We start from the raw sequence: 16,434 nt of genomic DNA, 5'->3' as shown, positions 1-16,434 counted from the left end.
TTTATGTTTTCAGATTCAGGACGGGTGCGAGTGGCCGTCAGAGTCAGGCCTAAAAGTGATGAGGATATATATTACGACTCTGAATTTATTGATTGCCTTGAGTTACAACCGGAGGTTTTTAAATCTTGGTTTACTTACAATTTTATCTGATTTAGCTATAATTTTATTACGAACTGAAATATGGTATGTAAATTCTGAACATCACACACTAACATTTGATTTGCACCATATTGCATTTACTTGGTTTCAGCTGAGGAGGCTTAAGCTTAAAAAGAATAATTGGAGTTCAGAATCCTATAAATTTGACGACATTTTCACAGAGACGGCTTCTCAAAAACGAGTTTATGAAGCAGTTGCAAAGCCTGTTGTCGAGGTAGTAAAGCATGCCTTTATTACAACTTGATATCTGTATTCTTTCCTTTGATCATTCTCACATATCATTCAGAGTTTGTTATGTGGTAGAAAATTCAAGTTACAAATAACTGAACTCTTTTTAATGTCGTCAGTCTTTTACCTCTTATGGATACTGGAGAATATCATCTTGTTTCTGGAGAGGTTCGAAATCAACATTCAAACTGCATAAACACAACTTGTAAAGACATTCTTTAGATGATAACTAAATATATCTACTTAATAACCTTCAATAGTCTTATGAAAGAATGCTTAAATTTATTTGGATCGGAGTTTATATTTAAAGAATGGCAGCATTTATTGCTCCTGAATTAGTATAATGATAAAAACTGCGAATTTATTTAGTGCATTAAGAACACAATGCCAATTGTAAGGTGAAGTTATTAGAATAAATAAGTTGCAACCATAACTAGTAAAAGTAGTTTATGATTTATGAACGAGTTTCAAATATAGTAAGATTAATCAAGGAGCAATGTTGAGTTTATACTTTTTACATAGATCATAGATACACTTAAAAGGATATTCAAAATGTGGTTCTCTCTGGGTATGCTATTTGCAATAGATGCAGTTTGATAGGTGATATTTTTAAGTTAAGAAAATTTTTACTAAGATTTTTTTCTCTTAAACGAGAGGCTTTAGCATAATAGAATAAACTATATGTACATTTGATGCAATTTTAGTTGATCTATCATATTATTGGTAATGAAGTTCTTGATGCGATCAGTTTATCTATTTTGGTGCTATTTTACATATTAGTAATGGAATATGTGAGTTTATCTAGAGTAAAAAGTGTTTGTTGAAGTTTGAAATTACCTCTTACATATAATTTGTACTCTATAATGCCACAAAGATTTAAAGATAAATTGCATAAAATTGTAGTTAGACTATCTATGCTGAGTGGTAAAGAAGTCATTGTGAGTTTTGTTTACTTTTGGAAGAAATAGGAGTTTTAAGATGACTATATGATAAAATTATGAGCAAGAAAAGTTTAAAATAGTCCATTGAATCTTTGCAGGGGTCATTTGAGTCCTAGATTTTATAAAAGTGCCAATCTAGTCCCCAAAGACTTTTAATATGGGATGAAATAATCTTTTGTGGGGATTATTTCAGCCCCGATTTATTGAGTATGAGGACTAATTTGACACTTTTAGAGACTTTGGTACTAAAATATCCCTTATAAGTAGTCAAGAACTATTTTGGCACTGTACTCAATTAGGAAAGATAAATTGAGCATGACTAATCAAGAGTGATGATGAGAGGAACACTTAATGAAGAGGAGGTAAAGGAAATAAGTTGATAAAGCAAGTTGATGGTATTAAAGTGGTAAAATTATGATGGAACTAGTTGCAACTTAGCTAGTTGTCTAGCCAAAAAAAAAAGGCAGAATGTATACTTAACACCATATGTAACGCTCAACGTGTATGAGTGGAATAACATGGCTTATTATGTCAGTCTTAATGAGTTAAGATATGTCTTTTATCAATGATGGTGAAGATTATTAAAAATGTATACAATTCGAGTTGAGCATGAGGCTCCCCCAAATTGAGCTTGACTTGATTCGTAATGGGGCTTGAACTGAAGTTGAGTGTGTTCAAGCTTGACTCATCGAGTGCATACCTCCATTATTTGTCTCTACCCGACACAGTGCTTAGAATTGACTAAGGCGGGAATTGCGGTCGGACAGAATTAACATCTAAATATCCACATTTTGAAAACTTCCAATGCATTTAAAAGAGCCACTAATCCACAAATTACAATAAAATCTAAAGCATCCAGAACAATAACATCTAAAGACAATATTTCAAGCCAGTACTAAACAATATATAAATATCTGAAAGAAACAGTAAAGAAAAATTACGATGATAAAACTACCTAGCCGCAGTGGTCCTTCTTGCAAACTAAGTCTCTCCTATCAGACATATTAACTTAAAACTATCATTCTCCTGAAATAAATCATTAATGACAACTGTAAGTATAACTTAGTGAGTAATTATGATCTAATATACATTAATTTACAATCTTTATGCTCTGCATGAATGAGAAAAAGAAAATGTAGTTCGTTTCATTAATACTTGAATTTTTCCCTTCCTGTTTCATTTTAAGTATTTACCATTTTAACCTTTTTAATAATTATTACAGGATTACTGTCATGCCAGAATGTATCTTCAAAATGTATTCGAAGGTACATTAAAAAATGTGTCCAAAGACTCCCTAAAAATGCACCCGAAGACACCCTCAAATTGTACTCGAAGATAAACATTTATCATTTCCTTTAAGGTGCATGGTACATTGCATCTCCTGTCAGTACCATATGGGGGGTAATCCTGTAGACTTAAACATTCACCTTTCATTTCATATGGTTTAAAATAATTTAAAATGCATCTTCATATGTCCATTAATTTTCTCGCATTTATGATACCATTTAATATTATCAAAATGCAAGGCATGAATGAGATATCTATCTTAAACTTTTTAATAAAGCAATTATACATTTAAAATAACATTAATTTAATGCATAAAACAAAATAATCACTCACCTTGATTAGCTTACTTGCCACACTCCCTAACTCCTGAGCTTTTGGACTTAAATGTGTTTCAACCTAAAGTGCAGTTAAGCATTAATATTTTATTAAATAATAATTCCTAATTAAGTAAATTAAACTTTAATTTAAGACATACCTCAAATCCAAATGATTTGCTGATTTTCTTCCTCATTTCCTAACAGTAATAAAATTTAATAACATTAATTAATCAATGTAGCTAATTATGTCATTAATTTTATTAATAAAATAAGGTTTAACATGTACCTTACATGCTTTCAGGTCGATCACCTTCCTCCCTAGTTCGTCCAGTTCACCAACTCCTCTTTCCAGGCCAAAATTCTTATATTTAGATTTCTGATTCAATAAGACTTTGCATTTATTAATTAGGCATACTCTCACATATATAATTATTTATCTAACAACATATTAATTAATTAACTTATATAAGATATTACACATACCTTTACATAAAGTTTCGACCTCTGCCCTTGCTTACGGGCGAAGCTCACTCCTTCCTCTTTTAGGTCTCGGTTCGACCACATGAGCTCCTCTTCCTTTGCTATGTGAGCTTGTAAAGCCAATTTGCAAGCTACCTTCCTGTTCCTCTCCACAATCTTAAATGGACGGACATATTTGAGGCTCAACTTTTCTGTCTTCTCGAAATATTGCACACCCTTCAATGGATTGACCTTGATAAAAACAAACTCCAACTTTAAACTCAACAGGTCTGTGCTTGACATCATAATCTTTCTTGTCTTCTTGTACTACCCTCAATCTGTCTTGGATCAGTCTAATTTTCTCAGTAACATCATAAACTAAATCAACTCCAACGATCTTTCTTTCATCTGTTTCAAATCAACCTAGAGGTGTCCTGCACTTCCTTCCATACAAGGCTTCATATGGAGTCATCCCAATACTAGTCTGACAACTGTTATTATAGACAAACTCTACTAAATGTATATATGATTCCCAAACTCCACCAAAGTCATGGATACATAACTTTAGTAGATTCTCAAAGGTTTGAATAGTTCTCTCTGATTGACCATCTGCCTGAGGGTGAAATATTGTACTGAGAGTCAGTCGAGTGGCCAAAGCTTCTTGTTTTCCATAATTTAGAAGTAAACCTATCATCCCTGTCGGAAGCAATAGACTTTGGCACCCCATACAATGTGACAATTTGATCCAATATAATTTAGCTAGTTTTTTGATACAAAAAATATATGCATTTTTAGAACAATATTTTATACATTTTTGGTGATATTTTACTTTAATGGAAGGTATTTTCTATGTTTTATTTAAGGTTATTGATTTTGAGGACGTGAAGCAAAAATAAAGCAAAAAAGATGAAATTTAGAGCAAAAATGGAGAAGTTCAAAATTTGTTCAGCGCCGACCGCGCCCACAGAAATTTGGGATTTATTTACGGGCCTCTGGCGCCAGGATGGGCCCAGGTGTCGGTGGAAGCCCTGTTTCTAGAAGATTCGACTAATTTGTATGCTTTTTGAAGAATTGTTGGATGCACCTAATGGAGAACCGATCTAAGCTCTATTTAGGGCCGAAATTTGATCAGAACCCCCCTCGCACCATTTCAACTTCTTCCACTCATTTTCAATTTTCCTTTTCACACACCTACATTCCACACCATTAGTTAGTTATTATTTTTATAAATTTGAGTTTTTGTGGTGAGTTTAAGTGTGAATTCTTCTCTAAGAAGTGTTGGAGAGGAATAGAAGTGAGATTTCTTCTTCCTACATTTCCTAAGAGAGGTTACAAAAGATTTGTTTTGAAAAAGAGTTTCAGATAAGTGTTGTTTGTTTATTATTATTGTATGAGCTTTCTTTTATATATGAAATTTGTGTTTTGTTGTATCTTTCTCATGAAATCTGAGTAGATTCCTTTATCTTTCTCCCTACTCTGAGATATGGTGAAATGAAGAGATAATGTAGATGTGTCAATGTTAAAATTTAAAATAAATTGTGATGATTTTTCAACTCAACTCTTAATTTACTTTTCGATTTGACCAATTAAATTGTTAAAATATGTTGTAAAACATATGATCCGAGAAATGGACTATGAGTTCTAAAACAGAGTGAGAATCACATTTAAATCCATGAAAGAGTATTTCGTTCATGGGATTAAATTCAAATAAATAGGGAAATATACTTAGTTGGGTGTAGAATTGGAGAATCTTTAGGGTGGCAGACTAAAATTTTCAGGGTGACAGACTAAAAATCCCCAATTTGATCTTAGTGTTTAAAAACTAAAACGAGAGTTAGCCTTCAGGGGAAGAGAAGTGGGATCTCTGTAGTGGGAGCTAGTATCCTCTTAGCCTAGCTACAAATTTTAGGACTAAACTTAAGATCAGCCAATGATTTTCTATAACATTGAATTAGGATAGAGAATTAAAATTGCTCTTATTTGACACAATACATATGTTAACCATTTATCTTATCTCATTTCACCAAAAACTCATTGTAGTGGGAAAGATGCTTTTTCACATTAGAAAACTTCATTACATAAACATAGTTTAGTAGTTAATTATTTTTAAAACCTACTTTTAAATTCTGCTAGTAGTAAGTAATTTAGCTTTGATAATATCTTAAATTTTCAAAATTAGTGACAGTAATTTCGTTTGATTTCTGTAAATTTCTTAGTTAATTTATCATTTCAAATTTAAACGTTCGATATTCGGGAATTAATCAGAAAGTTTTATATTACTTGATAACAATACGCATACTTGCGTAGTATCCCATATTGAAATATTATAACCTTAAGATAAATTCAACCTTTCTAGTTTAGTTGAACAATACTATCATCACCAGAATCAATACTATAGATAAATTATACCTTTCTAGATTTTTATTTAACTACTCCTGTTGAGTAATTAAATAGTTAAAATTATCTGAAGCTTTCTCACTCAGCGCATTTGCCATCACATTAGCCTTCTCGAGATGATACTGAATATTTAAATCATAATCTTTGATAAAATCCAGCCATCTCTTCTGCCTCAAATGCAACTCTTTCTGAGTGAGAATATATTTCAAACTCTGGTGGTCAGTAAAAAATTCATACCTTACTCCATACAGAAAATGCCTCCATACTATAGCGAGCTCCAAGTCATGTGTGAGATAGTTTCTTTCATAATTCTTCCATTGTCGTGATGCATATGCAATGACCATACCATGTTGCATAAACACACGAAGATGCATCACTTAAAAGCTGAAACCCATTAAAAAATGAAGGAATGGCCAAAACTGGGGCAAACATTAAATAAGTCTTTAGCTTTTGAAAAACTTCCTCACAATGATCAGAATAATTAAACTTCACTGTCGTCTGAGTCAACCTTGACAACGACATAGCAATCTGTGAAAATCCTTCAATAAATCTCCTATAATAACCAGCAAGATCTAGAAATTCTTGACCTAAGTAACAAAAATACGTATTAAGCAATCTGCAATTGACTTTACCCTATTCTAAACACAGATATGCTGTCTCCACTGATAATGTGCCCAAGAAAAGCCACACTTTTATGCCTAAATTTACATTTATAAAATTTGACATAAAGTGTATTCTCCCTTAAAACTTGCAGTACAACATGCAAATGACATGTGTGACTAACTTCATTCCTTGAATACACCAGAATATCATCTATAAAGACTATCACAAATGTGTCCAAAAACTTCCCAAAGACTCTATTCATCACGTTTATAAAAACTGCTGGAGCATTTGTCTGTCCAAATGACATCAGCACGAATTCATACTGCCCATATCTGGACTTGAAAGCGGTTTTCGCTGTCTTCTTCTCTAATACTCAACTGGTGATAGTTTAACCTCAGATCAATCTTTGAAAATACAAAAGCCCCTTCCAACTGATCAAATAAATCATCAATTCTCGTCAATGTATATTTATTTTTAACTGTGAGTTTATTCAACTCCTTGTAGTCAATGTACATTCTGAAGCTTCCATCCGTCTTATTCACAAATAACACTGGAACTCCCCAAGGTGAGGTGCTAGGTTTGATAAATCCCTTATTTATTAATTCCTAAAATTGAATCTTCAGCTCCTGCAACTTCTTGGATACAGACTCAAAACCTGGTAAGAGCTCAATACTGAAATCAATCTCTCGCACTGGTGGTAGTCCTGGTAGCTCATTAAGGAACACCTCTGGATATTCTCTTATTACTGAAATATCACCCAAATACTGTACTTCCTTAGAAGTATCTATTATCTGAGCAAGAAAACCCCTGCTTCCATGATTCAACACTTTAAAGGGTTTCATGTAGGTAATTATCATATATGTCAATCCTCAGTCACCATAAAATTTAACTTCTGCCTCCATTAATACATTTATTTTGACGGCTTCCTTATTGCAATCAATAGTGGCAGTTTTCAGACATCTAATCCATGCCTAAAATCATGTCAAATTCCACCAAAGTCAACACAATAAGTTGGGCCTCAAAATCTCATCCTCCAATCATAAGCTTTACCTCACATGATTTATGAACTTCTAGAAAAACACCATTTGAAATTCTAATAGATAGTATCACAGACATTGAAATAATATTCAATTGCATCACTTGAGCGAGTTCATTAGCTATTAATGAGTTTGATGCTCCCGAATCAAATAATACTCTTATCGGTCTACTCTGAAGATGTATGATGCCTATCATTAAAATCATCACATTAACATTTAGAGTTGGATTGTTAATATATTTAAACGCTTACTTGTTTGATGCATGACGTGACATGAACCTTATGTTGCTTAAAGTGCACTGGGTTAAAAAAAAATTGTTAAGAGAGACATACCTGTGATGACGCCAGAAGAATCCTTAGCTTCATGTTGCGGAAAGGCATATACTCTGGGTTGAACATTCTGTCGAGTCTGGTACTGACCTTGAAGATTCAACTGCCCTCTGTCTATCATAACTCCTCTGAGGTGGTGTAACACTGCCTCTGGAATTTGCTGGAGCCCCCTAATCCAGCTTAGGGCAATTCTTCCCCACATGTCCTAGTTGGTGGCACCAAAAACAAGTGTTGGATCCAAACAGACACTCACCCTTGTGAGACTTTCGACACATGTCACATTTCTTCGTTCAAACTGAGTGCCAACACTGCTGGATCTAGCCTTCTTAGGGCTTGTAATGCCCGACTGGAAGGATTGCCTCTGACAGCTCTAAGGAAATTTAAATCCTTTTGAATTTCTTTTTTTCTGAATGTCCCTCCTACTCTGAGTAGCATACAGATCCAGCTCAATCCTTCTAGATCTCTGCACCAGAACAGAGTAATCATCACATCCCCAAGCTCAAACAAAAATCGATGGCACTTCTCCGCATTAGGAATCAACTGAGGTGCATACCTTAAGAGCATGGTGAATTCAACTTCATGCTACATAATCAAGCGATTACCCTGTACCAACCTGATAAACTTATTTTGCATTCAACTCTTGGTAGATAGTGATACAGACCAATCTCTAAAGGTGCTCATGAACTCGCCTCACTAATTCAGGTGACTGGCTCTATCTCCAAATTTCTTCTGCAGCTGATCATGCCACCATCTCTTTGCTTCTCCCTCTAATGCAAATGTTGTCAATGTAACCATCCTCTTTGGAGGAGAAGAAAATCCATCTAGAATCTTCTCTACCATCATCAGCCAGTTTTTAGCATCTACCAGACCTCTTCCTCCAGAAAAGAGAGGTGGCTCTATGTCCTGATATAATTTTAGGTACTTATCCATCTGACCTACTCCACTGGAACTAGTCTGAGCTGAGTGTTTTTAATCAATTGTGTTACTACAGTTATCATCTCAGTAAATGCATTGATATTCACATTAGCCTACGGGGGTGCATTAACTTCTACAATATCATCTTTAGCTTCGTCTCCATAATTTTTCATATTTTTGGAATAACATGAAAATAATTATAATTAGACACAATTTAATCTTTCATCAATGTAAGTTTTAAATTAATTTAATTTTCATAATGATTCTTTTGGATTATAATTAAACCTAGTCTCTCTAATACCATTTTTTATCATGACCCGCACCTGTGCTTTATAATTAATTAAGGCGGGAACTGCGGTCGGGCGGAATTAACATCTAACTATTCACACTTTGAAAACTTCCAATACATATAAAAGAGCCACTAACCACAAAGTGCAATAAAATTTAAAACATCTAGAAACAATAATATCCAAAGTCAACATCTCAAGTCAGTACTAAACAATATATCAATGTCTAAAAGAAACTGTAAAAAAAGTATTATTATAAAACTACTTAGTAGCAGTGGTCCTTCTCCTGTAAACCAAGTCTCTCATATCAAACAATTCAATTTAAAACTTTCATTCTCTTTTAATAAAATATTAATTGCAAGTGTAAGTATAACTTAGTGAGTAATTATGATTTAATATGCATTAAATCACGATGCTTATGCTATGCATAAATGATAAAAAAATGCAGTTCATTTCCTTAAAATTTGAATTTATCTCTTCTCATTTCACTTTAAGTATTTACTATTTTAACTTTTTTAAAAGTCATTTCAGGATTGCCGCATATCCGAATATATCCTCAAAATTTACTTAAAGGTACCCTCAAATTATACCTGAATATTCACACTTACTATTTCTTTTATTGTGCACAAGTATATTACATCCCCTGCCAGTAGCATCTGAGGGTAATCCCGTATGACTTAAACATTCATCTTTCATTTCATATGATTTTAAATCATTTAAAATGCATCTTTATATGTCTATTAATTTCCTCCAATTTAGGATACCATTTAAAATTACCAAATTGCAAGACTTGAATGAGATACCTATTTTAAACTATTTAATAAAGCAACTATTCATTTTCAATAACTTTAATTTAATGTATAAAAAAAAAATAATCACTAACACTGCTTAGCTTACTTGCCACACTCCCTAACTCCTGACCTTCTAAACTTAAATGTGTTTCAACCTAAATTGCAGTTAAACATTAATATTTTGTTAAATATTAATTCTTAATTAACTAAATTAAACTTTAATTTAAGACATACCTTATTTTTTAAAATTATAAGTCCTCTTCCTCAAATCCAAAGGATTAGCCGACCTTCTTCCTCACTTCCTAGCCGTGATAAAGTTTAATAACATTAATTAATCAATATAGCTATTTACTTCATTACTTTCATTAATAACATAAGGTTTAACATTTACCTTACAGGCTTTCAGGTCGATCACCTTCCTCTCTAGTTTGTCCACGTCACCAACTCTTTTTAGGCCAAAATTCTTATATTTAGATTTCTGATTCAATAAAACTTTGCATTAATTAACTAAACATACCCTCGCATATACAATTTTTTATCTAACGGTATATTAACTTGTTAACTTATTTAAGATATTACACATACCTTTAAATAAAAGTTTCCTCTCTCGCTCCTCCCTGGATACAATCGAATAAGGAGTCAAGTGGTAAAGGAGGCGTCTTTCCAAAATGACTCCCTTATTTATTTATTATTATCGTTATTTATTTATTTTATTTATTTTCTGTTATTTCATTACTTCTTCTCAAAGATGTGATGCAGGAGGGTAAAGAAAATATGAAACAAAAAGGATAAGGGCATGGATTTTCAAACTCCTTGTCGACATGTTAAATTGATGCACATCTTTTAGTGGAAATAAGTTATTAAGTTGGGGAGGGGTATTAAGCTATTGACAATGATGTGTTGCTAACGATTAATTTTATTGAAGAAGTGAACGGAAAGAGATTTTGGTAGGAGGGTTTTAAAGTTTCAATGAATTACTTGACATGACACTGTACACATATATAAATAAAAAAATAATTAGGTTTGAGTTGGCAAAAACTGTATAAGAGTCGAGGATAAAAAATATTGACCTTTTTAACATTAGGGTCATGCTATATTTGACTAGAAAATCAAAATCAACCAAATATAATTCGTTTTGTTTTTGCGTCTAAAACGCATTCTACTTTTAACTAGTCTTATTGGGTTATATTTGGATGAATTCGTTTGTCTTGGCATGTATTGTTTGAAGCATATAATTAGTGTATCATTAGTTAGAATCATGTCAACTGGGTTTGTGTTGAGTCGGATTTGGATCTGACATTTTTAAACATAAAATAAATTTTACGTATTTGGGTTGGGTCAGGTTCGAGTCAAACCCAAACTTGAGTGGTACTATGTAATGAAGCTAGAGCGGGAGGTGGTTATCGATTTTTTCTACTACTTGAATGATTTAAACTTGATTTCTTTTGCCTTATGCATATGATTATCTAGGGAGTAGGGACAGGCCTTGTGGGCTTACTTCTACTTGGTTACGACATGCTTGGTTGAAAGTTTTGATTTTATACTAATGAGTGCTAGACCAAGAAGATCTGTGGTTGCAGGCAGTGGATCTGTCAACAATTGGATAACTACTTTTAGAAAATTTGGAATATTCACACAAACGATGCCAAATTGTAATGTGCTTGAGTGTTCATGAGAATAGAGCAAGACAGTTTTATGTCTTTGTTTTGCATAAATATTTAACACAATCAAATAAGCAATATGTATAAGTCAATGAAATTTTATGTGAATAATTCAAATAACGATCATTGAGTCAGACCCAATTAAAATAATCTACTATATTCTTAAAAAATATATTGATAACAATTTTAATATTTAAATTTTGTTAATTTTTTATAATAGCACATTTAAGTGCTGATTTGTAGCTGAGCATTGTGATACCTATTTTTTCTTTGATGTTCAAATTATTTGCATCGTCTAAGGCTTCATTCTAGCAATGTTTACATGCCTAATCTCAGATCACTATGATTAGATACGGAAGATTGATCTCTTTTAAAATTATTGTTTAATGCATTCCCCAATAGATATTTCCAGCATATTAAAAGTATAATGAGGTCAGATAATTTTTTTAAAGTATTCTGATTGAATGAAGGGCTTTTACAATTACTACATATGATGTTTTCCTTTCATTTATGTACTTTGTACTGGACTGATTCCAACACCTACAACATACTTACAATGTCCTCACCAATTGAATCCTTTAATTTAATGCAATTTGACAGAGTGTATTGAGTGGTTACAATGGGACTGTGATGGCTTATGGTCAAACTGGTACTGGTAAAACATACACAATTGGCAGCCTCGGAATTGACAATTCTTCTGAACGTGGTATAATGGTTAGAGCTATAGAGGATGTTCTTGCGGAAATTTCTCCTGGTCTTGATACACTTTCAATTTCTTACTTACAGGTATATCTCTAAAACTTTATCTACTGATATGGCTTTTTCCTCTGAATGAGAGTTGGTTGGAAATCATACCAACTTTGTTTTAAGCTTATATCAATATAGTCTCTGTATGCCTTTTTCTATTTGTGTTCACTTGGTTGCTTTTTATTGCATGACAGGCTAAGAAGTTGTTGAAAGTTGAAGCACGCATTAAAACTCTATGCTATGTGATTCTAATGGACAATGTAGAATTTAAATCTTCACTTATAAACCTATAATGACGTAGGGTTTAAGGCTCATTTATGTAAATCTAGGGTCGGATGTGTAAAGAAACGCACAAAGCCACAGTCCTCCAATTCTTACTATATTTTGGTCAAATGTTATTCCTTTTTGATGCAAAAGAGGAAACATTTTTAATTTATTCCAAAATGATATTATAAAAGTAGCTAATATATGAAATTTCACTTGAAATTTGCGAACAAATATAAAACTCCATTGCATTTTAGATTTTCACCGGGAAGATTGAAACTGATATGTAACAAACATAATGTACAGGCACGCACAAATGAATCTCAAAGTAGTTTTGTTGAAAGAAGACAATATTATTCACCGATTTGGAGATATATGCCCCAGGCCTGTTACTAGTATAGGAAAAATCACATCCCTAGATGTTGGTGTGTAGTTTTGCAAATACTTGAATAATCCACGTCTAAAACACTATTGAGAGGAAAATAAAAATTATTTAACCATTCATTATAAAGTACATGCTTGATGGTACTATTTATAACTCAAAAATACCCTCCTACGTGACTAACTTCTCATAATCCTCTAAGTTCTAACCTAAACTATAAGTCTTAATTCGCTCAAGAAAAAACATGAAGCGTTCAATTCAAGCACGAAGCACACCACTGTTAAATGAACTTCAAGTCAATAGAAGGAAGTAGTCAAAATTTTCTATAGCTAGAGTCGTGCGGCATTATATGGAAGTAGCGACAAATCCAATGCAATAGAAGCAATCAAACTGTACTTCCCCTCGCGCAGTGTGCAGATATAGTCGCGCTCCACTCATGCATATGCTGTCAATCCTTTATGCTTTATGGTGATTCGTTTCATCATGTTTCGAGTAAGTTATTGTATCATAAATGAATGCTTGAGTTGTCTTGGACTAGATAGGCTAAACCTTTGTTCAAGAGGTTGCTCAACTTTTTTACTTTGACATCAGAACTGAGAACATCAGGCCAATTTTAATTTTAATGTATACTGTCATAAAGTAATATTGATGAACCTTTTTTAATAGTACATATTTTTGTATCTAGACATTTACATCTTAAAATTGCATAATTTAGATTAGAATTTGCACAGTTAAATGCTCTACATTTCCTTAATCTAGCAGGAGAAACTTCTCACATAGCTCTCTAATTTGTTGTAGTTATATCTAGAATCTATACAAGACCTACTAGCACCTGATAAAAGTAACATTTCCCTTACCAAAGACTCCAAATCTGGAGAAGTTTGCTTTCCTTGTGCCACAGTTGTTGAAATCAGTGATACTGACCAATTTCTTCAAGTGTTGCAAATTGGTGAAAGAAATCGCCATGCTTCAAATACAAAGATGAATGCAAGGTCTTCAAGGAGTCATGCAATTCTTGTGGTAGGGCTACTTGTTCAAGATCCTAGCTTAAGAAATTGCCATTTTTTAAGCTTAACTGTTTTTAAGATTCTTTATTACTTACTCTTGATGCCTATCTAGGTTCATATACAGAGATCTTCAAAGGGGAATAATGAAAATGAATTTCTATCGGCGACCATGAATAATGATGAAGAATCTTCACAGATGTCCACTCTTTTAAAAAGCAAGCTGCTAATCATTGACCTTGCCGGATCAGAGCGGATAGATGAATCTGGTTTGCTTAGTGACCGCACCCTTTTGTTTGGATGTAAATTTTGAAATGATGTAAATTTAATGTAACAATCCTATTATCTCGGTGAATTGAAAGTACTTTCATAACAAGCTACTATGAAGTTCTGCACCGATGGCTTTTCATAGTATATTTTAAATGCTTTAAAGTTGCTAAAGGATCGTTGTCTTTCTATTCATTAAATCAGTTTCATTTCCATGTTCTTAGCTCTCCACTTCATGTTTCTTCTTTGAAGGTGTTGATGGTCACATGCTCGAAGAGGCCAAATTCATAAATCTTTCTCTAAATTCCCTTGGTAAATGCATAAATGCTTTAGCTGAAAACAGTCCTCATATTCCAACAAGAGACTCCAAGCTCACTAGGCTGCTATCTGATTCATTTGGAGGTTTTATCTTTTCCATTTTTCTGCTATATATTTATTTTCTGCTCATATAATTACATTTAAGTGAGTCACGTGAATTTTAAAGTTAATTTTTCAGAATTAAAAGTGGTTTTTTTTTTAAAGGCATTTATATACATAGCACCTAAAACTTTCATATTTTTCTATCTCACACCTAAACTTTCATAATTACAAACATCATATGAAAATTAGCATTCATTATCACCTTTTAATAGTCAAATCCATCTTTTCATCTATAGGTAAAGTGCTATGTGTAAAAATGAAAGCTTAGGTGTAAGATAGGTAAATCCATAATAATTGGGTGCTATGTATGTAATTTCCCCCTTTTCTTTTATGATACTGAATTTATCCATTTACTAAGTTTTTCAGTGATGGCAAGTTATCTCTTTGAATTTTGTTTTTTTTTTTTTTCATTTTTTAGTCCACACATTGAATCATTTTAGAGTTGAAAATTGATAGAAATAAATGTTGCTTAATTTCTTTATATTAAGTAAATGGCTAGAAAATACCATTGAGTAAACAAGAAAGCTCAGTAAAGCTAATCAGCTTAATAAGTAGGCTTTTCTTCTTTTTTTTTTTTTTTTTGAAGAAGGATTTGAACCCTTGAACTGTCATGAAGAGTACGAGAACAATTTCACTTGACCTGTCGTGCTTGACAGATATTATCCTTGAGGATTTTGCTTCCCTCCTATGCAGGAACTGCACGCACATCCCTTATCATTACAGTTAGTCCGTCAGCTCGGCATTACTCACAAACTTCAAGTACAATCATGTTTGGGCAGAGGGTTGGTATTGTTAATTTCCTTGCTTTTCCATAATACTTCATTTTAGCTTGCTCCTAATTTCATGGATTATCAAGAAGTATCTCAGGCAGTTTCATTTCCTTGCATTAAAATTTATTATATTTCATGTATAAATGTACATTCATTGTTAAGGTTCTTGCAGCAAGATGCCTCTCAACTCTGTATGAGCTCATTTATTCAATATCCAGCTCTTTCCTCAAATATCCCTATCTTTGCATAAAATATTTTATTAATGTTGCAAGCCACAATAATTTTTGTAGCTGTTTCTTGTATATATAATTACAGATTCTGATTAGTGGTTTCTTGTTGTAGTATGCTGTTGGTGAACTTCAATTCTGGTTTCTTTGTTTTGTTTACTCTAGATTAATCAATGTTCTTGCCTGAAATGCTATAGATATACTTTTAGTCTGCATTAGTGCTGATGATTCCTATGGTGAAAATTGTTAGTTTGATAGGATTCCGATGCATCAAGTCATAATTCTTGACCATCTAGGGCAGTACAACAACAACAACAAAGCCTTAATCCCACTTCGTGGGATCGCATGAATCCTTTTTCTCCATTGCGTCTTATTTAGTGTCATATTTTAATTTAGTTCTAGTAAATTAAGATAATTTTTAATACAATAAGCTCAAGTCTTCCTAGGTCTACCTCTGCCTTTCTTAACACAAGTCGAATCTAAAACATCTACTCTCCTAATCGGATCATCAGATGATCGACGTTTAATGTGACCAAACCATCTAAGACGACTTTCTCTAATTTTGTCCGTCACAGGAGCTACACCAACCCTATCACGGATATATTCATTTCGTATTTTGTCTCTAAGTGTAAAGACACTCATCCACCTAATCATTCTCATATCGGCAACACTTAACTTATTATTATGCTTCTCTTTTAAAGGCCAACATTCAGCGTCATATAGCATTGCAGGTCTCACCACCGTCTTATAAAATTTTCCTTTCAGTCTAAGCGGTTCTTTTCTTTCACACAAAAGGCTTGAAGCATTCCTCCACTTCAACCGACCAACTTGAATTCTACTATTAACATCCCCATCTATATCACCATCGCTTTGAAAAACAGACCCAAGATATCTAAATCGTTCACATCTTTTAATAATTTGATCACTCAAAGTCACACTTCT

At 32.9% G+C, this 16,434-nt stretch overlaps 1 protein-coding gene across 1 annotated transcript in view; it reads left to right on the top strand.

The window, feature by feature from the left end:
* The window catches only part of LOC110027285 (kinesin-like protein KIN-UC), a 41,823-nt gene that overhangs the window by 5,185 nt on the left and 20,204 nt on the right, over positions 1–16,434 (top strand). The window contains exons 2-8 of the mRNA XM_020728639.1: positions 14–114; positions 251–373; positions 12,012–12,197; positions 13,603–13,824; positions 13,924–14,077; positions 14,328–14,477; positions 15,189–15,277. Of these exons, the coding sequence (XP_020584298.1) occupies positions 14–114; positions 251–373; positions 12,012–12,197; positions 13,603–13,824; positions 13,924–14,077; positions 14,328–14,477; positions 15,189–15,277 (1,025 nt within the window). The remainder of the gene's footprint in view (positions 1–13; positions 115–250; positions 374–12,011; positions 12,198–13,602; positions 13,825–13,923; positions 14,078–14,327; positions 14,478–15,188; positions 15,278–16,434) is intronic.

Source organism: Phalaenopsis equestris, unplaced genomic scaffold, assembly GCF_001263595.1.
Source record: "Phalaenopsis equestris unplaced genomic scaffold, ASM126359v1 Scaffold000422, whole genome shotgun sequence".
In the NCBI taxonomy this organism is placed as follows: domain Eukaryota; kingdom Viridiplantae; phylum Streptophyta; class Magnoliopsida; order Asparagales; family Orchidaceae; genus Phalaenopsis; species Phalaenopsis equestris.
This window is presented reverse-complemented; position numbering and strand designations above follow the sequence as displayed.